This window comes from Perca fluviatilis, chromosome 23, assembly GCF_010015445.1.
Source record: "Perca fluviatilis chromosome 23, GENO_Pfluv_1.0, whole genome shotgun sequence".
Lineage (NCBI taxonomy): Eukaryota > Metazoa > Chordata > Actinopteri > Perciformes > Percidae > Perca > Perca fluviatilis.
The window spans coordinates 6,591,636-6,614,673 of record NC_053134.1 but is presented as its reverse complement, the minus strand read 5'-3'; the positions used below and the strand labels follow the sequence as shown (position 1 = coordinate 6,614,673).

Genomic DNA, 23,038 nt, shown 5'->3' with positions numbered 1-23,038 from the left:
CTTCTTTTATCCATTCTAAACTGGAAACGTAAACTTCACTTCCTGTATGATGGAAAAACAAATATTGCCTTTGATTTCAAAGTGACTCAGTGACAGCTTGTCAGGTTTGATGAAGCACTGTGTAACCTCAGTTGTGGATGTTGTTGTAGCTTCATCACATTGTATTATCTACCAAGTCTCAGGTCCTTATCAGTGAATGTGAATAAGTTCAATTTATTCCAGTCTGTTTGTTGATTGGACAATGTTTTGGTCAAAACATTTTGTCATTTATTTTATTCTAGTTCTTGCCATTAGCAAACTTTTTCTGTTACTTCTAGTTCAGGAGTGTTTGATGCAGTGGATCTCCCTGCTAATGAAAATGATGGCAGAATTGTCGTGTATGAATAATATTGCATAAGCATACAAATAGATAGCAGGATTTTAATTGTGATGCGCAACCACATGGCAAATAAATACATGTACTTATATAAGACCTTATCCTCATACAGCTTGAATCAATTCACTCATTATTCTGTAACACTTTGTTTTACAACTACATATTTTCTAAATCATTTCCTTGAAATATGTCATGTCTGAAACACATGCATGCACGCACGCACGCACGCACATACGCACGCACGCACGCACGCACGCACGCACGCACGCACACACACACACATCCAGAGTGTATTCAGCAGCGAGATGTCGTGCCTCGCTGGCTCTCTGTACGGGTGCACCTGAATTAATTTAATAGCTTTCTCTCACACGCACACACAAACACACACCATACCACACCCTCACCTTGAACACCTCGAGCGGCAGAGGGTTCTTCTGTCCGTCAAGTTGAGCGTCCTCCAGAGCCTCCTGCCAGTCGGGGGCGCTCTTTAGAGACCTGAGTCCTGAGGAGTGGAAAGGTTATGTGACATTAAGAGGTGCAGATTGGCCCTTACATTGCAACTTAATTAAAATTAATTAAGGCAGTTCCTTTTAATACTCATGCAGCTTCTGTAAACCGTCATCAATTGTCACAAATCAAAAACGGTTTGCACAACCTATATTGTCTTGCATTTTAATTAAATAAATTTCATAAATCTGCTTAAATTTCCACTTGAATCTCTTTAAATTTACAAAAACAACAACATCGTTTTACATTATTAAATATATAATCTGTAACAATTCACAGCAGCTGTACGATGCACCATTGCATCCTATTTTGTGCACCATTTTGTACACCATTTCCCCAAAATCCCAAGCCTGGCATGTTTGCAATCGTTGGAAGAGCATACAAATCTAAAGGGAAAATGTTATTTTATTATGTTTTTAGAGGCATGAATTTTGAATTCACAGATTAATCGCCAACAATTTTCGCTAATCGTTTAAAGCCTAAATGGGTGAAAGTCTTTTGTTTTCCCCGGGAAGCGAACTCCACTCTGTGGCCCTGTGTTTTAACGCCCACCCATCACCCTGACCACCTCCCTACGCGGCCAGCCGCGTTCTTATACAGCAGCAGTCAATGTGGTGCGCCCAGCAAAAAAAAACGTGGAAATCATACGAATTAGAGTGCTTATCTTTCCGTGGCTTTACGAACGTATGGTTCATGAGAAGAGGCTGCGTTAAGTATCATTCAGTTTCTTGTAGACACTGTAATTATGTTCTGAGAAACTTAAAGTCCTTGTCCACAGCAGTTTTGGGCCGGCAGTAAATGAAAAGGTGCAAGCAGATTAGAGTATCACCTGTAGGCGGTTCTAAGGCGAGCCGGTTTTCCAGAGCCCAGCCGAGCGGGCGAAGCCTGACGTCCAGGTAGAACAGCCAGGTGTCCTGAGCCTGGTGGTCTTCAGAGAGACCGGCGTAGCGCAGACAGAGTCTACCTCCGACGTTCTGGATGACTCGGACAGGCCAGTAAAGCAACGGGCTCAAGACGTCCTGAAGCTCCAGGACTGAGCCCTCGACGATCAGATCCATGGTGTTCTTACCTCTCAGAGGCTGAGAGAGAGACACAGAGAGAGAGAGAGTGGTGTTCAAAAATCTCAAAAGATCATCTCATTGGTTTATTGGAGGAGTATAACCTCCTACAGAACTGTTAGTGTTACTAAATAAGTAACAAAAGAGGAAGTCAATGTTATATAGCCTCAATAAAAAAAGAAATTAGCCTAGCCGTTAGTTGAACCTGACCATGTTATCTGACCGTATAGGGATCCAGGTAGGTTAGTTTGTTAGCCTGCCCACCTGAACTCCATTAGCTGAAAAATAGATGCTGCCATTCATGTTTTTTGAGAGATAATTGAGACAGAAAACTCACAAGAAGTCAACTAACGCCCCAAAAAATTCTTGCTTAGAGAAAGTGTAAAAGATTTGTTTTTGCACATTTTTAAGAGCTTTCTTTTGTGTGGTGTCCTTTTAGTTTAAAGCTATCATTTGACATTCTGAGAAATACACTTATTTGCTTTCTTGCAGAGGGTTAGAGAATTAGGTTGATATCACTCTCATCTCTGTCTGTTATATATCAGGCTACAGCCAGCAGCGGCCTGCTGGCTCCAGCTAGATATTTACTGTCCAGACATTAGAGTGGTATCAATCTCTCATCTAACTCTCCGCCAGACAGGGGCACCCCATTGAGTGTTTAAGGCAACCAATATTAACCCCAATGTCCCTGTGTCAACTCCGGCCAGGGTCCTTTTTTGCATGTAATTCCCAGTCATGTAACAAAAGACCCAAAATAAAAGGCACAAAATGTTTCTGTCAGAAATGTGCTTTGATCGAGACCAGTTAACGGTTAGTTGTGTGTGAGTGATATCCTTGTGTAAATTCTTCCTCTATTTATTTATTTATTTATATCTATACTCTCTCTTTCTGGCCCTCTTTCTCTCTCCTCATTTCCTGTCATATTTCTGCTGCCCCCTTTTTCAAAGAAAGGCACAAAAAGGCCAAAATGTTTTGTTCAGAAAGTGGATTCGATTGGGACTGGTTAACTTAACGGTCAGCTGTGCTCATATAGCTCATATTACAGAGAACTAATCCTTCCTCTATTTTCTAATAAGGTCCTGCAGTAAGAGCTAAAGAAAATTTGCATTCATTGAAAATCAGGCTGGTTAAATGTATTCTCCCTCCTCTGTAGCATCCTATTCAGCAACTATATTAAGTTCTGTGTTTTCCTTTCTGTCAGCAAGCATGTGTAGTGAGAACCACAACATTAGACAATTAAAATTTGATATGTAGAAAATATGAATCTTGATTCCCCTCTTCCCCTCTGAAATGTTCTCAATAGGAACACACTCACCCCCTCCAGCAGGTTGGCCGGTGCCGTCCTGGCGCCGGTCAGGTCCTGAACCAGAAACTCGGTCCAGTCGCTGTATTTCTCCTTGATGGCTGCAAAGAGACAAAAAAAAACACAGAGCCAAGACTGAGAAACACAATCAAAGTGAGTGGAAAGTGAGCACATTATTGTGCTGTTGTGCTGTGTCATGGTGAATTATTAATTGCAAGGCACTACGTTGAACTGTTAAGCGTAGTCACCAGAGAACAGCATGCATGCATGAGTAAGTGCATGCATATACTGGAGAACCCAAACACACAGCAATTTTTTTAAATCAAAACTGCAGATGTGGAGTATTTTGACAATGCATGTCTCTGAATTTGATCATTTTTATGCAAACGAAGTGAGAAACAAATTCACGTTTTCACACTGCAAACCTTAATGCTCAATTCTGATTTATGGCTGAGATGAGATATTTTTTTAGGCTTGCATCTGGCAGGTTTCTGCAGAAGTAAACACATCAAAATGAAAAAACACCAACTAATGTTGTATGAGCAGTGCCATTTAAATGTTAATATGCAGAACAACAGCTGCAAATTTGAGAATAAAATAGAAATGAGGCAAACAAAGCCAAAACTTTTTTGTCTTATGGCTTTTTGAAGAGCAGAAGTGACTATTTCCCATGCAGAGATGTAAGATCAGTGGCGGGAACAGAAACCAGTTTCCATCCAGAATTTCAGGTATCAAAGGTTACTGGGTGACCTGTAACTTCCTCTGGGAGCAGTAAATGCTGCATGAATTCAAAATGACAGTTGAGGCTGAGGTCACACTGCCACAAATTAGATAAGTTTCAGCTTTAAGACCACATTGAAAGCAGAAACAAATAAAAATGTCAAAATTCAGGGTGGCTTTAAGGAACAGATGTGTGGCACAAATGAAGGAAAGAAAGCAATGAAACATTGAATAAGTAATATAAATATTGATGGAAATACCAAGAACACGTTACGTGTACCAGATAGACGATAGATGACTGAGATAAAAATGCATTAGCTGAACTTAAATTAATTCAGGATAGGGCTTTCCCCTCAAAAAACCCAGTGTGGTATTACGATTTATTAGACCTCATTTCAGTTTGTAGTTCGGGGAAGGCATGAGGGGAATTACGTGTCATCACTCAACTCCAAAAATAATACCCTCTCTAAATAATCAGTTGAATCTACTCCTTTGAAATAAAAAACATTCTAACCTTTATGAAGGGAGGGTTAATTGCAGGACTGCAGTAGTTTTAGCAGGGTGTACCTAATAAACTAGTAACTGAGTGTAAGTTGTACCACCTTAAAGATATACTCCACGCTTAAAATTACAGTTCAATACCTTGAATTATTGAAGAATTATTATTTTGATTGCACTTGGACACATGCGAGAAAAACTGTTTCTTCAAGAATTTAAGGTAACACGGGGCGAGTTATCAATTTTCAAACGATCATTTTGAGGGTGAAGTATTCCTTTAACAGATTTGACAGAAGAGAGAGAGAGGGGAGGTCAATCAAGCCCAGTATAACTATAATAATTTGTTTTTAGCAACCCAAGGACACTTATGGAGGCAGACAAAAACATAAAACAATAGAGCAGAAAATAATAATAGCACTGTTTGCCGGGGATAACAATATTAACTGAGTCTATAGGCCAGTCTGTGTCCTGAAAAGAGGTCTAATCTAGATAAGTGAGAGCACCTGTGTGGGTTTAATGTGGGGGTGTACTCTGTAGTTTACGCTGTAGTTTAAATAAATCTGCTCTTTTGAAAAAAATCTTTTTTGGGTCATAGTCAGAGAAACACAAATCGATAAAAAAAAAACTTCAAGTCAGACACAGAAAAAGTTAAAACATTCAGTCCCAAGTTTTATGGGTTAAATTGTGGAAAAACAGAAAACAGACAGGCTCAGTTTGCCTATTTAATTATTAGAACTCCGCATTGAAGCTGACTTATTATGTCATAAAAGACTTAAATGACTTGAACTGAATTTAAAACTGGACTCGAGACTTTTGACATGACTTCACCCCAAATACCTCTCTAACCCCGACCCTAACCCTTAACCTGAGTGTTACACTAACAAACTGTTAGATGACCTATAGTATAATAATATATAGTGTTGTTGTCCCTGAGGAGGCCTGGTGTGAATCCCCACAATGTAACTGTCTGAACAGATTTTGTGTCCCTACATTGTGACCAATATAAGACCACATAAATGCAAACGCACATGCCAGGTGGACCAGAGTTCTGTCTCCAGAGTCGTCGTGCAAAAAAAGGCCAACTTCCAGCACATTTGCATGGAGACGTGTGGTTTTTGCCTGCTTCCTGTTTCCAATAGTGCAGTATCTTTTCATTTGACTCCTCTGAAATCAGCCTCCTGTTTATCCCTAAACCCTCAAGCTTACATTCCAAGGAAGATGCTGAGCGGCCTTCAGAGTCCTGCATGTTTTTCCTGTTAGTCACTTAAACACACCAAAAAAAAAAAAATTCTCCACAAACTCAGACACTTGTTGGAGTCAGTGAAACGTTGCCACATGAGTCACAGTTACAGAATGACTGCAACACGTTGGGCGAACTGACATTCCCTGCAGCAGTGATTAGCATCAAGCTGAAGTGAAAATGAAATGTAGTCCATAAACTGAAACATGCTCATAATGAAAATAGGTTCTGGGTTTAGGTTGTTTGGCTCAGCAAAGAGTTTTTGTTAGATTTCTTTTTGCTCTGTTTTTCCAGGGTAAAGAGCCAAAGGAGAAAATGAGTCTTTAAGCATGTATACTGTGTTGCTAGTGCAAGATCTTTTTCATTTTTTGCATTTCTTAGTGTCCAGTAAACAGCTGAAGAAACAAAACATAAACTTCAGGGTTTTATATGCAATAGCTAAAGTGGGTATCGTCAAAAGACAGAAGAATCCATTTTAACTGTTTATAATACTAGAAAGCAGTTAGTTAAATCATAACAAAAAGGATTTAAGTAGGTCTTAACTGAGATTTGTTTTTGCTCCTGCTGCACATCTCCTACTTTTATAGTTTTTCTGTCATCAGCATGTACAGTTAACTCTTTGGTGTGCTCCCTTTTCTTTTTTTTTGCTAAAGTTCAGATAATACCGCAGCTACTTTCAGGGATTACACTTCAACTGATTACAGTTGCGTTCAGCACTTTTACTTTCAAAGGGCTTATTTTTAAGTATGCTTCAAACAAAGTGCTCGTCACCGTTTCTGGAACTGTCAGATTCCGACAAATCACGCCCACATTATCTACAGAAGAGCATACGTTCACCAAAGAAAGCAACAGTGGAGGCCTTATTTCTCTAGTAATTAGTTACTGCTTTATTATCATCATCTCATAATTATAAGAAAAGCTCTCCTAATTATGGATTTCACAGGATGTCAAACTAATGCATGACATAAAGTATAATATAGGTGGAATTCCTATTCAGGTCACAGGTTGAATTGTTACACCCGTTACCAAATTTCATACTGTAATTACGAGGTAAAGTCTCCAGTTTTTATTTTGACTTTGGTGAATGCAACAAGCTTCCATTATCTTTATTATCTATATCTTTTCTCTGTTTTTTGTTCCCACGAATGATTACTGGAAAAGCTAATGTGAGTGATGTAATGACCGCAGTGAGAAGTTGTGGTTTTTAAGACAAGAAAAAAATCACCCACTAACTTAAAAGTGTATTTCTTAAGAAAAAAAAAGCCTTTTCTAGTTTGTTTAGATAAGGGCTTTAAACATTCTTAATACAGTTATTATAATCCCTTTTTAAATCAAAGATTTGAGTAAATATAACTGACAGTTAGCTCTACATAATTCTACATAATTGACTAAGAAGACCAAATCAATAAATCCTCTCGTGGCTCTGGACTCCAGAGGTCCTGCCTGAATCAAACCAACAACTGTGGAATTTGCCGGCAAATAAATCAGCATTTTCCTGTTAAACTAAGGTTAACAGTGAACGTCTCTAAGGCCAAGTTCCTCTCTGTACGCCTGTTTAATAATAGTGTGTTCCTGTGAGACTATTTCACACACACACACACACACACACACACACACGCACACGCACAGAGTATATACACGGTGTTGATGTGGGGTGTGCAGAAATAGATAAACTATTTTTACAGATCCTGCCGAGATTAGTCATGAAGTCATTTAGAGCTCAGCCAAACAGTAGAAGCAGAAGCTGAAACTTGCAAACTTCAACCTTCTTCACCCTCTTTCTCTCTCTCTCTCCCTCCCCCCCCCCCTTTTCCCTCCACCAGCTTGCAGTTTCATTATACTGTAGTGCTTCTTTATATAAATAATGATCTATTTTTCTTCATTTTCATCCCACAGGCAGCAGACACATAGAGGTGAAAGCCTGACTTTCACATAACAATAAGTGCATAATTAACCTTGTGGGAGGAGACCTCAAAACATCCCCCTCTTCCCCCATACCGCTACACTATCACAGAGCTAACCTCCCCCATTCTCCCCACTTCTCCCAGGCTGCACCAAAGCTGGCTGAAGTCTCCATGCAAATATCTAGCATTTAAAAAACACAAACAAATATGAAAATGCATCTCTGAAAGCTGATATTTGCATATTCTGCCAGCTCCTCTTCTCTGTAAACAATCCTGGCTCTGTGCTCAGGGCTTATTTAAAAGCTTATTTTAGATAATCAATGTTATAATTAAAGAAGAAAAATCGTCTCAGTGTTTTTTGCCGCGATCGCAGCAGTGCAACAGATTCTAATCAGAGTTAATGGGAGCAAATTACGCTTGATTCTCCCTCTGTCTTATCCAGTCATTATGCGCTGGCATGGAGATGAACCGCCCTGAACGCACAAGAGTAGAAAGCCAAGTCAATTCAAACAATTACCTACTACCATTTTAACTGACAGCCTTTCCATAATAGGCCGTGGGCATAATGACTGCAACGCGCGGGCGCATGTAAAATGTCACACAGCACGCAATTTGTGTGTTTATTGAGAGACGTTTCACCGTTTCAGACGCAATATTGTTAAATTTTTTATAGCCCTCTTGACAACTGGGCAGAGGATATAAGAGCAATTTGTGTAAATATGAATTAGCTTAGTGATGTGTTTGTGGTAAGTGCTAAAGAGCCCCACAGGATCAGTGTGTGTGTGTGTGTGTGTGTGTGACTGTTACAAGTAAAAGACATGCATTCAAAATTTTACTTAAGGAAAAGTACAAAAGTATTAGCATGAAAATGTACTTAAGTACAAAAAAAGTACTCAATACGCAGAATGGCCCATTTCAGAATAATGTATATTATATGTATGCAAATCTGGAGGTTACAGCAGGGAGGGGTTGTGTGAAATGTGAGCCAAACCTTCATTTAACTTAAAACGTGTGTGATTAAAGCAGGCTGTTGGTTGACCATAAGGTGTTGGTGTTAAAATGCAGTCTTCTCGTTCATTTCAATGAGAAGACTGTGTGTGTGTCACACAGGGCGCTCGTTTTAAAAACAACATGGTGTCATCTGTCAAAAAAAAAAATCCTAACTCAACTTTTGCCTCAGCAGATGGCTCATCATCTTGCAACAAAATGCAGCAGAACGGATGCGCAGGCTTATGGCGTAGTCACTGCACGCCGTAAATTTAGAATATCTATTTTCAGAATAACATGGGCTACTCAAAAATCACATCAGTTAGCATGTCAGTGGTGCTGTGTAATGTTCTTGGACAATGCTTTTGAAAAAAACATAATTTAAAGTAGCCCTTTTGCACAATTCTCTATGGAGAAACTCAGATTTTTTACAGATACGTCGATTAAATCAACTAATTGATTGTTGTAATGTGTAGTGTAAATCGAAGTGTATACTGAGAATTTTGATAGTCGAGGACAGCCCTAAAACCGTTCCATCTCCATCACCTCTCTTTATTACAAGGGTGAATAAAAGAACGTAAACACTGCAGAGCGGAAATGATTATTGAAATAGTCGATCTGCAACTATTTTAATGGTCGTTTAGACAAAAATGATAAATATTCTTTTGCTCCAGCTTTGCTGCTCATCTTTCTCTTATGTGGTAGTAAAGTAATTATGTCGACTGGCAAAACACGCAATTTGAAGCTAGTATCTCGGCCTGTAGAAAACCGAATTAGCATTTTCTGACATCTTACAGACCAATTCACAAAAAGAATCATCACATTAGTTGATGATAAATCGACGTTTAGTTGGACCCCTAAATCAGGATTACTATGCGATGTATAATTAAAGCAAAATTCTGCCTGATAATGTACAACACTTTCAATGTTGCAGTAGTGCTCTGAACTTAAATAAAAGTCAATTCTACATATATCTATTTTGCAGCAGAAATCCACCTTTAGCAATTGATAAAAGACAAAATGTTTCACAAGGGTCACACCCAAACTAAAGCAGCCCCTTGTATTGTTCTCACCACAGTGCTATCAGCCTGAATGCAACACACACACACACACACACACACACACACACACACACACACACACACACACACACACACACACACACACACACACACACACACACACACACACACACACACACACACACACACAGCAAAAGTGGGGTCTATCTCAGAGCATCAGCACTATAAGGCTCTGGCAGGAAGCAGTGTGGTGAATTCATTATGGAAATGATCTCTGTTGGGATCTGTTCAGCAAGCAGCAACCTTACCACATCACCAAACTTGTGATGTAGCTCTGAAAAGCTCTTTACATGAATGGATGAATGTATCCTACACACATGTAGACACACACATACATGCGTGCACATGCACACAAAACTCTCTCTGAACAAGCTTCCCTCTCTGAGCCCGACCCCGAGGCTTTGAATCATATACAGTCAAAACACCATCAATATGTATAGTAGGTTGAATTATGTTTTCACTGTCTGGATCTGTTACAATTCTCTGAATTTGAACTGTTTTGGCTTACCTGCCAGAGGCTCATAGATCTGACATTGTTTCTCAAAACTTACTTTACATTTTTCATGCATATTACGGTTTAAATTCAATACAGTATTTATAATAAATACACAAACCCAGGTTCCTTATTTTTTTTATCTAAAACCTGTACATTTGTAAGTACTTTTCATCTTATATTCCAACTGCAGGAGGGCCATGAAGTCATTATGGGTGAAGTGGAAAAATCTACAATGGTTACCCTGTTAAACTGTCTTTCAGATGCCTTTTTAATTTCTAAAATTGAGCAAATTATGCAACTAAAGCGCTTGCAGCGCTGCAGACTCATGTGCTGTTCTTGCAAACAGGGACGCTGATTAACACGGGCGCTGATTTGATGAGCACAAAAGCTTTGCTGAGCGCATCAGTTAGCAGAGGAGCATTTAAAGTGGATGAGCTAAGAAGGAAGACTGTGTGTGTGTGTGTGTGGGGGGTGAGTTTGATGAGTGAGTGAGCAGGTTTGACGAGGGGTTTAGGTGTGTTTGTGATATGTGGTTATTCCAATTGAAACCCTTATCTGTAGTTGGGTTTTGCACCTTCTCCCAAGAAATCAAAAGAAAGGTAAAAGAAATCATGGTAAGATGGCGAGTGAGATGGAGGGAGGCCTGCAGATTTGTCAACAAGTATGTTCATGAGGGAATTCTTTTTTAAACACTGTGCTGCTGCTTTATGTAAAGTCTGTTGGGTACAGAGTCACAGTGAAACCGGGTGGAAAAAAATCACAGTCCCCTTTTAAATCTCCTCTTAAACCCTAATTGATTTGTTTGAACCCTTTTACTTAATTCTTTGTCATTAAATTCTGCATTGATGTTTTTTTCCCCTGACACTTTGTATCACTGTTTCAAGTGTGCTGAATATAAAGTTGATATTTCTTAGGTTGGTATTATCAGTTTTATATCCTAAGGGTTGGTTCTTGGGTTGGGTTTTATTTGCCTAGTTATCTGCCTTCAAGATTTCTGCCTCCATTTAAATACAAAAAAAGGTGAATAGAATTTGTTAATGGCGCTCACAGCATTGAAAAATGACTTTAAAAATGATAATTATCAGGAGCATACAGTTTCGTGGCAGAAACGGTGTAGCCATTACTCTTTTTCATGGAGACTATTTTTCAGCAGAAAGTTTTATCTAAATGGTTAGACACCGCTAAAGATAACATTTATTGTTTTAATATGCATGAACTGACCCTGAAATGACCTATGGCACTGCGTCATTAAACATGCATATTCTCATGTATATCGCTTTAGCTTATTATCCAAAACTTTAAGCCAACATAGACAAGAGGTCCTCAAAATCCTCAGAAAAAAAAGCTGCAACAGCAATACCAGGCAGGCTCTGCACTAGTATTAATAAATACAAAATTAAAATTAATAATGCAAATTGTTGTTGTTAATGCTTGTCATTGATTAAACTGGCTCATTATTAGTGTACAATTACAGACTGGATATAACATCAGCAGTAAAGTATGTCTGTATGCAACACCTGGTGACACATTTTACACACAGCGGTTCTTAAACTTCTGACCCGTCATTACTTGACTCACCGACTAGTGACACGTTTTTCTGATACAGGACACAGTTTGTGTGTTGCACATGTGCGGAGGCCTCTTTATCAATGCATCACATTTGAGCTGCTGCATTTTGCACTAGTTATCATATGAGCACAGCTTGGCGCAAACAGCTTGTGTGTGTGTGTGTGTGTGTGTGTGTGTGTGTGTGTGTGTGTGTGTGTGTGTGTGTGTGTGTGTGTGTTATATCAATCTGCTAAAACACACTCACTTAGCTAGAAAGGAGTTACATGCAAGAGGCAAGTCAACTGAGCTGTGAGGTCACTTCCTTTAGAGAGGTGAAAAGAGGAAGAAGAAGAGGAGGAGGAGGAAGCACAGTGTACATGCAGCTCTGATGCCTAACACAGTGTTGATTTCATGGTAGCCACTAGTGAGCAGAGCAGGTGAGTCAGTCAGTCAGAGGCACTGTTAGAGCTGCTTACCTTTTCTTAGGTAAATGTTATCTGAGAAACAAACAAAAAGGAAACAAATAAAACAGGGAACTGTGACACTGGAATACACACACTCGCTCTCTTTTCTCTCATATTGCAGCTGACTAAGCAACACACACACTAGGACATGTGCACAGCATGATGCAAAGCCTTGAAATGAAGCAAAAAAGTACTTTTTTTTTGGGTCACATTGACAAATTGATAGTATCTTGCAGAAGCCTCTTTGGGGAATATATAACTGCCTCCGTTACATGATTTATGCTTCAGTTTGCATCATTAAACATGCAGATGTCAGCTGTCCATCATTATTAAAAGAATTAGGGAAATAATTTGAAATATGAGCTTTCCAAAAGACACAGAAAAAGACGGTTAATATAATAGTTAATAGCCAAATTATTACTGCAAAATATATCAATTTCCTAATTAACTTCAGCTGCTGTTACTCAGTATGATGGATAGAAAAATGTACTTGAGTAAACATACAATATCTTATTCCAACATACACAAGAGTACATTTCTGACAATCAACTCTTTCTCCTACAAAATTATTTATGTGCTGTTTTATCCCCATTTTGCAGCTATGTTCAATATGAAAGTTTTCCTGTTATCTTAATAAAAATCGTAATGTGCAAAGCATTATGGTTCCTATGAATGTATTTACAAACAAAAATGTATCGTATATGAATGTCATTTTTAAGAGGTAGGTTAGCTTTCAACCGATTTTTTAAAACATCTTAATTTCACCAGTAACTATTTGCTGTGCAAGCAATTGGAAGATAAAGAGTTTAAACTAGTTTTTGTAAATACAGTTTTTTGGAGGGATGTAGGAAGTTTTCTTGATAAGGCAAAAGAATTTTAAAATGCAGCGCTGCTGCAGCTCTCCGCTCTCTGTCCTCAGCCCCTCCCCTCATACACTAAACTCTATAAATACGAGTCATTCATTTCAATCATCCCCGTCGTCATAGTGATCCCGATGCTGTTATATAGCAGCAATTCTGTGAGAATGAACGTCTTGTTTTCTTTGTAAAGCCCTTTGAGATGACAGACTGTGACTTGAGGCTCTAGGTCGCTACAGAAACATGAACTTGAATTAGACGCAGCCGAGAGCTTTTGGCTACGGTTAGCAGAAGGCTAAACTATTAGCAACATTTTCTCTTTATCTCTGAAACGCATTGCTGATATTGACACGTTTTATTGCGTTTGTTGTCAGACCTTCTTTGAGACTCTTTCTGAGAAGAGTCTTCCTTTATTGGGTTGCTTTGCAGTGTAGGCAGTTGTTGCCAATGCTGGAATAGCAATCGGCAGGATTGTCCGCCATTGAATTAGGCTTTCACCATCTGAAGGGACGTGCATGCGCATCTGCGTTTGTAGAACAGCCAATGGGAACACCCTCTCTCTAAAAATGACCTGTGATTGGCCAAAGTCTCCTGTTAAGGGTTAGATTATCTAAATCCTGAAAACAGAGAGAAGGCACAGGAGTCTAGTTTTCTCTCAGACCACTTGAATTACAATATGCTGAAAGGTTGTTAAGGAATTTTTTTCCAATGAGGTTTCCAAAAACCTGCCTACCCCCGCTTTAATGTGAGCATTTGCTGGATTTCATGGCCTTCTGTAAATGTAAACAGAATATCTTTTGGATTGTTGGTCCGACAAAACAAGTACTATGTGTATGTCACCTTGGGCTTGGGGAAGTTGTGGTGGGCATATTTTTACTATTTTCATTTAATGGACGATTAATCGAGAAAATAATCAACACATGGGTCGATAATAAAAATAATTATTACTTGCAGCCCTATTTCAGGCGTATCACGTTTGACTTGAAATACAAAGTGCACAAGCATAAGACAAAGACCACTCCACTGCAGCGGTGAAAGCTAATTCAATGTGTTGTTTCCCTGCTTGTTAGATAATCTACAGAGATGTGAAGGGTGAGATGTGAAGGGGCTGTACAGATATTTTATAAACAGCCTGCCGCTGCAAAATACAATAGAGGAAGTTGGTGAAAAGACCAGCGGTGAGTGAAAAGGACATATGGAGCTGGTGCGAGGGTGAGGACACCCGAAAACATATCCAGGTCGTCTCCACAACAACGGAGGCGCGCGCCATCCATCAGCGGGGAAGTGTCGAGAAAAATAAATGGTCTGAACAAGGCTGGGGAGGGTGAATCATCTATCTGGGGGCGAGAGGGACCCGCTGCAGGTGGAAATGTCTTTGATGGCAAAGTTGTGATATTGTGAAAGGGACAGTTAGAAAGAATGGCTTCTGGAGAAGTTAAAGAGGACGCTTTATTTTAGAAAGCTTGAGCTGAGGTGTAAAGGATGCTCTTAGAGACTAGAGATGGCTGTTGTAGAAATGAGGTGACCTGTCTTGGGTTTAACCTGGCATTACTCTGACTGAATGTGATGTGTCAGTAAGTAAATGGCAGTTGATCCGTTTTGACAATCAAAGCACCTTGAGGGAAACCTGTCTTTCCACTTGGTTTATCTAAAGCATTCTTTGAAAGGTGAAGGTGTTCACACTAGTCTGTGTGTGTGTGCATTAAGGTCTAACCGACACTTCTGATTAAATGTAGTCAATCAACCATTTGTGCTAATACCTAATATTTTTTAAAATGTCCTTTGAAGCCAAAGATTTTAAAATGATTACATTTCTTTACATTCAGGATTCATAGCCTTTGAAAAAACAACTGTGAAACAAATGCAACACGAGGCACAAATGTTCATATTTGCGTATAATTGTTGCAAGACAAAATCAAGTTAAGGCTTATCATTTTCATGATTTTTTATAGCTTTTTATGTTTTAAACACTTTAATCCTTCAAAACAGGGTGCCCTAAAGGTCAAAGAGCAGACGGTTCGAGTCTGACCAAGGAACTTGCCATATTTTATGCTTATAAAAAGCAGAACATGCCCCCCAAAAAATAGTGAAGTCAGTTTTATTTATATAGCCCGAAACACCAAATGTTTCTCAAATGGCTTTACAGTATGTACAGCGCATGATAATGCCCACTATCCTCCCCCAAAAACTTCCTCTTTAACAGGAAAAAAAGAAGAAACTAAAATACTTTAATTAAAAACATGATTTAGCCACAGACTTTAAGTCCTCTGACACCTAAGCGACACAATTCACACTCGTTTACAGAAAACAACTTCCTGCTGCAAAAAGCTGCTGTTCTGAACAAGAAACCATTAAGGGACTGGCGTTGGAAATTAGCTTCGGCCATAAACACGTGTAAATCGGACACTGATTCTGCAACTGTTTCTCTGTACTTGTCCCTTACAAATAAACTATCAAATAATAATAAAGCACAACTCAGAAAAGTGTTCACTTCCACAAACGTAATAGAAAAATAGGGAAGAAATGCAAACTGAGCGGCAAATGATGACAGAATCCCTCAAACTAATAAAAGAAATACAATAAATTGTTATACGCAGAGCCGTTGTGGTAAAACTGTATTTTCAAAATACAATTTTGTTATTTTCTTGATTTTTACCAGTTTTTTTTAAATGCTAAATATAAACAAAAAAAGCTGATAAATACCCCAAAAACCTGAAAGTAACGAGCCATGAAGTAGAATAAATCTCTTTACCCTCAATTGATATTGCAGCAAAATCAGCTGATTGATTATAAAGTTATCACGATACAAAAAGCACTGTGTGTCGTGATATCTTAGTGACATCAGTTCATGATTGTTTTATCATTATTTTATGATTCTAGTAAAACATAATGAACAGTTATGTCGAATTAGCACTTTAAGAAAGACATTGTATGATAGGAAAGTAAAACTTAAACCCTGTGTTTAAACATCGACAGTGAAATTGTGTGTTGCCATTTCTTTGCCATGTGTGAGTAAGAGACCAGGTTTTGGCGAATGCGTGTCTCACGGTGTTTCTTCTTACCTTCGGGGGGCATGAGTGTCTTGTTGTTCTGTGTGCACCAGCCCACCGGGTGCAGCTCGGCCGTCATGACATCACACCAGAAGTCGGCTTTGCGGTCCTCGCCGTAGCCGCTGTAGCGCAGCAGCAGCAGCTGGCCGCATGTGGTGATGATGGTGGCCATCCAGTATGTGTCCGGGCTGCTCTTATTGGCCACTTCCAGCTTCATACCAGGCTGGAAGCTGCTCTGCAGGCTGATCTCCACCTGAGAGACGCAACACAACATTAAAGGAATATTGTTTTTGCGATCCAATTTTTATTTTCCATATGCAAATAAACAGGCAAAAGTGCAACATATTTGTTTAGACGACAATATACAGAAAAGTACACTATAAATATTTGGGAAAGCAAAGTGTCACAAATACAAATGTGAAATAATAATTAAAAAAAAGGACACAAAAAAAGGAACAAGAAATAAAAAAGTAGAGTGAGGATATTGGTTACAACAAGCACTCAGCCAATACCAGACGTGGACCATCGGGGCCAGCAAGGCCTTCTCTGCTGGCCAAGAGATTGTCAGAATCAGAAAAGTATATATAAATATACATATGAAATTAATAAATATATATATATATATATATTACCAAATGTTTCTCAAATGGCTTTACAATGTGTACAGCGCATGATAAAGCCCACTATCCTCTCCCAAAAAACTTCCTCTTTAACAGGAAAAAAAGAAGAAACTAAAATACTTTAATTAAAAACGTGATTTAGCCACAGACTTTAAGTCCTATGGCACCTAATATATATTAATTTCATATGTATTTTATAAAGTCCGTTCCCACTCGTAGATTACGATAATTTCATGGCTACTCTCTCCCTCGGTTGTGCGGCTTCCAGTGCATTTTATAACTTAGAGCTTTTATCCAATAAGATTTCCGCCTGTGCTGTCTCCGGGTGAAGAATCTACTCTGAGGCCTTCAGAATTTCGAGTGAATCCCTCTGCTGTTTAAGCAAATAGTGGCAATGTTGTTGATTGTCATATTATATTTACATATATACATTACATGTATTTAGCCAATCAAATTTGGAGTTTGCCACGTTGGGCGTATTCTTTGACAGGTCAGAGCCTTCTAGCTGGCCTAGCCACCTACGTCTGCATTTTTCGGACCATTTCTTACACGGTGGCCGTGAAGCAAAACTAGCTAGCATCACGTAACTGTAGCAGTAACGTTAGTTCGAGTTCGTTTTGAGTTTTAGATGTAAAGTTAATGAAAGAAAGGAGGATGGACTTTTTCTTCAAATGATGAGCTTTTGGTAAGTTTAATGGATTTGTCTGCATTTTAGTAAAATGATTTTACAAGCTATTCCTGCTTGCTTTAGATAGTTGCTGCTGGTGTTAAAGGTTTGAGCAGTGTCAGTGGCCGCTGTGCCTTTGTGTGTGTGCATGGTGGCATGTGTGTGTTGTTGAGTCCCAGCAGCTTGGCAGGGATTTGTGGGGATGCCTGTTGATCGCGGATTGTGTTTTTGATTGCTTTGTGGTCGTCGTGTGAGTAAATGTGACCGGTTGTTGTGGGTTTGTTTTTGTTTCTTTGGTAATTACATTAATTTGTACTATATGTGATGCAGCATCCTGCCATACTGCGTAAAAGTAATGGCCACCATGTATTCATGTCTCTGCAATAGTGTATTGAAACTCTCCAGGTGTTGAGCCTTGTGTTAAATCACTTTATTTCACCTGATAATGTCCTAGTGTCATGGTGAGGTTATTCAAAGGTGGTTTAATTGCTGTAGGATAGTACTGAGGGCCTAGGTGTAATCAGAATCAGAAATACTTTAATAATCCCAGGGGGAAATTATTTAAACATAAAAAAATAAATGGCCCACCACTGGCCAATACAAACAACAAAACTATGCATCCCTATCATGTATACAACCGCAAGCACTCATACACAGGTAAAGATACACATACATAAACACAGACCAGTCCTTCCAGAAAAACGCAGTTTTTTTGTGATTGTTGCGGGCAAAAATCTTTGATTATGCGGCATATTTTCTTAGAAAATGCGATGGAATATGCGGGATATTTATGCAATTTTATGCGTTGAAATTGCGGGAACTTGCAAAAACTGCAGTTTGATGAAAAAGAGAAGAAAAGTGATTCCCTCAACACTCTGCTTTTTTTAAACTTTATTTCCAAAAATAGTTTACAGATATTCAGTCATTTCAATAAGTAAACAAATAAGATACAAAAATATATACAAATAATATAATATTAAAGTAAAAATAAAAGTAATAGTCTAAACAGAGGGAAATAAAAGATACAAAAGAGACAGACTTTCAAAAATCGTTAATAATATAGACAGCAGGAGCACTTAAAGAAAGAAATTTGAGTAGACGTCAAGATAGGTTTGTTATTGGATACCAACTTAAGAGACTCAAAGTACACGTCAAATTCAACCTCCAACACCTGCTTTTCGATGATGTTCACGTTGCATAATTACATCACTTCATAACGTTCCCATGGCAACAGGGGAAAATGGCTGCTCTTGTGTGAAGTAAACGCAACATTTTTTCAACTTTCTGCTAAGATATATGTGACTTTTTTGCAACGAAAAATGCGGGGATTATGAAATCATGCAAGCACCGCATATTTTGCGCGGAAATCTGCAATTTGTGCGGCATATTTGAAAAAATGCGGCCCCCGCATGAATATGCAGACTTTGGCTGATTATGCATTGAATTATGCGATCGCATAATCGCATTTTTCTGGAGGGACTGACAGACGCACACACACCGTGGGAAACAGAGAGCTTCTGAAATTACCAGACTGTTGTAACGGTTATATTATTTGCCTTTACACACTTAGTCACAATATCCACATTACTGAGGATTATTTATCAAAAATCTCACTGTGTAAATATTTTGTGAAAGCACCAATAGTCAACACTACAATGTCGTTGCGGTATCGATATCAAGGTATTTGGTCAAAAATATCGTGATATTTGATTTTCTCCATATCGCCCAGCCCTATTTCTTTTACAACCTGGGTCTTAGTTTTGAAGTGTCAGTTATGATCACTTAATGCTTAGAAGAACTGTGCACACACAACTAAAGTAAGTATAGCAGGTCAAAGGTGAAACAGGGAGGACGTTAATGGACGGATTGGGTAATAGGTTTGATGTTTGCCTTTGTTTGTTTGCAGCCTGTCTGACGGTCTGACTGCTCGTTTTCCTTGCTCTGTTGGACTCCGTCCACATGCAGATCTCAGGATCCAATTTGGTAAGTAAATGTTATGTTGTCAAAACCAACAGAAATGATGGTCAAACTGACTATTTGACCCCAAAAAAGAATTTTTGTTTTAAGCACTTAAAAAACTTGGTATCAAATCTTAAGTTTTGCATGATTAAATAAAATATATATTACCAAATAAGAAACAATCAAAGATGAGTTCAGAGATAACCATCCTTGGGGCGCCTGGGTAGCTCACCTGGTAAAGCGTGCACCCCAGAAACAGGCTCAGTCCTCTCCGCAGCAGCTGCAGGTTCAATTCCGAACTGTGGCCCTTTGCTGCATATCATTCTCCCCTTTCATGTCTAAATTGTCCTATCAAATAAAGGCCTAAAATGCCAAAACATAATCTTTAAAAAGAAATTAACATCCTTATTTTGTATTTATTAAGTGTTTAACAGTTAAAAACTCTATGAACTACTCTAAGCAGAAGCACACATACAGAACATCTCTCATGCAAAATAACCAAAACTCAATCTTTGGCAGAAGATTGCCTGTTTGTGAAGAAACCATTCGATCAAAACAAAAAGCTGATTTAGAAAATACGTTTTTAGGGTCTTTAAGAAACTACAAAGTGCTGAAGGGAGAGGCTGGGTGATATTAATGATTTGCTATATAACAAGTAATTTGACCAATCGCTGTGATATTGACGTAATGTGACAATATTTTGGAAATGACTATTGGTGTTTTCAGAATATACTGTACTTACATAATAGGAAACAGACATTAAGTCTAAAGGGGAACTCAGCTCAGTTCAGTTTCTGAGAAAACATAAACACAGCCTGTGAAAACAGTTGTTTAATGTCATGTTGTTCTGAAATAGCTTTGTAAAGGCTGAGCAAAAAAAACAATGATGATGTCAACATGGTTAAATTGTCTGGAGCTTGATGTTTACATATAATAACAGAAAGCCGGTGTTACAAGATGAAGGCATGGAGGCACCGAGTGTCTAACAAAAAGATGGCATTGAGTTGCACTGTGGAAATTGTAGGATCCAGGATGTGTCAGCCCCTTGTTGTTTTTTTTGGAAAATGCATATTATATTGCTGGAGTACCACTTTAGTTTCACTAAAGTAGAACAGTTAAGAAATTTCGACAATTTGTGTGCAAGTTAAGTTATATTGCAATGATGCAGGATTAGTGTTGTAGTGAGTTGAAACGATTAGTCAATCAGCAAACGACAATTTTGATATTCACTTAACAGAGATGTTCACAAGTCATTTTTGGAAGTCCAAGTCAAGTCTCAAGTCGTTGAGCTCGAGTCCACGTCAAGTCTCAAATCTTTGAGGGGCAAGTTCAAGTCAAGTCTCAAGTCTTTTGCCATGAGTCCAAGTCAAGTCTCTGGCCATCTGATCTGTCCCTAACACTGTATTGTTAAATCTTATGGATTCAAAGCATATCCTGTAGCTACCATCCATACAGTACAGTATCAAAATCTGTTGTAGGATAACTGTATGGGGTCTACTGCAATGCAATCTGAAGAAACACAAATTAAGAACTCTGTTTCAATTTCATAACTGTATTTTTCAACATTTTGGTATCTGCACCAAAGAATACATTGTCTACATTTGTCTGTGTTACTAACTGGCTGTAAAGCCCAACCTCATTACATTTTCCAGTGTTCAAAGTGTGAGGGAAACATCTGTATTGAAAGTTAATACACCAACCATGGTGTAAACATGTGAGAACTGATACTTTCGGTATTGCTATTTAACAACAACCTGGTGAAATATTAACCAAGTCCATCATATGGATACAACTATAAAGATACAATTTGCATGTTCCCAGCATTAGCACAACACTTTGCAATGGTTAGCTTGTTACCTGTGACGATATATGCTAAATGTCTCTTTCACATTAGCAAGTGACTGACCTATCTGGGTGCGTTTTGAGATGCCTGATGAAGTCTGACGTTGTTGATCCGGCATCATTTATTTTTTTTACTAGTTGGGAACTAATTTCTTCGATTACTCCAATACCATATGAATGCAGCACAAATGCTCCATTCAGCAATGTTAACAAAAGTGAAAAATAATTTGTGTATCCGCCCTGTGAATAAGATCCACTCCAAAATTGGGGTTCTTTCTAGGCCCATGCTACACCCTTCCACCAAGTTTTATGAAAATTGGGCCAGTAATTTTTCTGTCATCCTGCTGACAGACAAACCGAGCCATAACATAACCTCCTTGGTGAAGGTAATAATAAAAATAATCAAGAGATTAACTGATGATGAAAATAATTGGTAGTTGCATCCCAAGACCCCAAATAATATCTAGTTTCACAATATTTTATAAATAGTACGGAACATCACCCAGTATTAGCAGCAGGTGAGTGAATTTGACAAGATTTTTTAATTTTACGTGTTAACAGAAAAACAGGCACAGGTGAGATTTAATTAATAACAAGTATAATGAACGAGCCTGATGACTCTTAAAAAACAGCCTAAAGCAAAACCCCTGCACTAAACAACAGCCTCTCCTTGTCCTTTTGCACTAGAGAAAGTGATAAATCTGTACCACAGTGAACGCAACACAGCATAATGCGTTTCCACCATAGCCACAGGCTGCTATACAATTCTTGAGAACACTACAAGCCCAACAGGATGTTCACATTTAACGCACACACTCGCAACTGAATGGAAAAAGCCAACATCTTAGAAATAAACACAATACAAATGGCCCTGTGACTTCCTGCTACAACAATGCAAACGTGCTGTATCACTCTGGCTGGCTTATGTAAGAGAGCTACGAGGCAGCCTCGGCAGAGTGTGTGAGTGTGAGTGTGTGTGTGTGTGTGTGTGTGTGTACAGGCCCAAGAGAAATCACTGTTTCAATTTGTCCAGGCAGAGAGAGAGGAGAGAAAGGGAGAGATGAGGGCGGCACTTTACTGAATCAAATTTTTCTGGGGAATTCATGGTCTGTTTCCCAGTGACTCAATCCACTTACCAACAAGGCAATTTAGCTTCCCAAGAGACCTCGCCCGCTCAAATTCACCAAACAGACAGTACGACATTGGTGCTTTGCTCATAAAAACCCACATATTCTTAATCTCGCCCTTATTGCCGTTCATCGCTGCGAGTGATGTAAGAAACTGAAACGCCGACACGCTCCTTTTAAGTCCTAAATTACCGGCCGACACGTCTCCACCTTTTGCGGGCCCGTCCAGTCGGCAGCTGAGTACTGTGAGCTTCATCGAGGTAGACAGCTGCTTCGTCGGTCAAACACAGAGTCAGCTGAGGTGAATAAAGACCTCGCATCCAGGATCAACTGCATTCGCACATCTGGCCCTCTCCTGTGATGTGACATGTTAATGGAGGCAAAGCCTTGTAATTGTGTGGTAACAGGTTTTTGGGGGGATTGCAAGCATAAATTGTACACTGAAACGTCTGTAAATGTTATAATTATATTATGAAATGCCATTAAAAACACTTCAAGTTCCCTGCAGTGGTGGAAGAAGTATTCAGACCCTTTACTTGAAGTAAAAGTACTTAACGTTCCCTGTCAGTGTTTCCCTATCATGGCTGATGTTTCTGGGTTAATATTACTGCTGCATTAATGGGTATGTTGCAATTAAGGTTGAGCTAATTTTAACTTTATATGTTGGGTAGTTTAATCTACATCATATTCTATAAAATCATCATATGTTTGCAGCTACGCTTTCCTGTGAGAA

At 38.9% G+C, this 23,038-nt stretch overlaps 1 protein-coding gene across 6 annotated transcripts in view; it reads right to left on the bottom strand.

Annotated features, from left to right (window-relative positions):
- The window catches only part of sfmbt2 (Scm like with four mbt domains 2), a 57,570-nt gene that overhangs the window by 22,008 nt on the left and 12,524 nt on the right, over positions 1 to 23,038 (bottom strand). For 5 of the 6 annotated variants that reach the window (XM_039791178.1, XM_039791182.1, XM_039791181.1 and 2 more), the window contains exons 4-8: positions 16,103 to 16,343; positions 12,196 to 12,216; positions 3,257 to 3,345; positions 1,713 to 1,962; positions 781 to 878 (exon numbers count right to left, since the gene is read on the bottom strand). In XM_039791178.1, coding sequence (XP_039647112.1) covers positions 781 to 878; positions 1,713 to 1,962; positions 3,257 to 3,345; positions 12,196 to 12,216; positions 16,103 to 16,343 — 699 coding nt within the window. The remainder of the gene's footprint in view (positions 1 to 780; positions 879 to 1,712; positions 1,963 to 3,256; positions 3,346 to 12,195; positions 12,217 to 16,102; positions 16,344 to 23,038) is intronic. The other variant, XM_039791183.1, reaches the window with a different exon arrangement.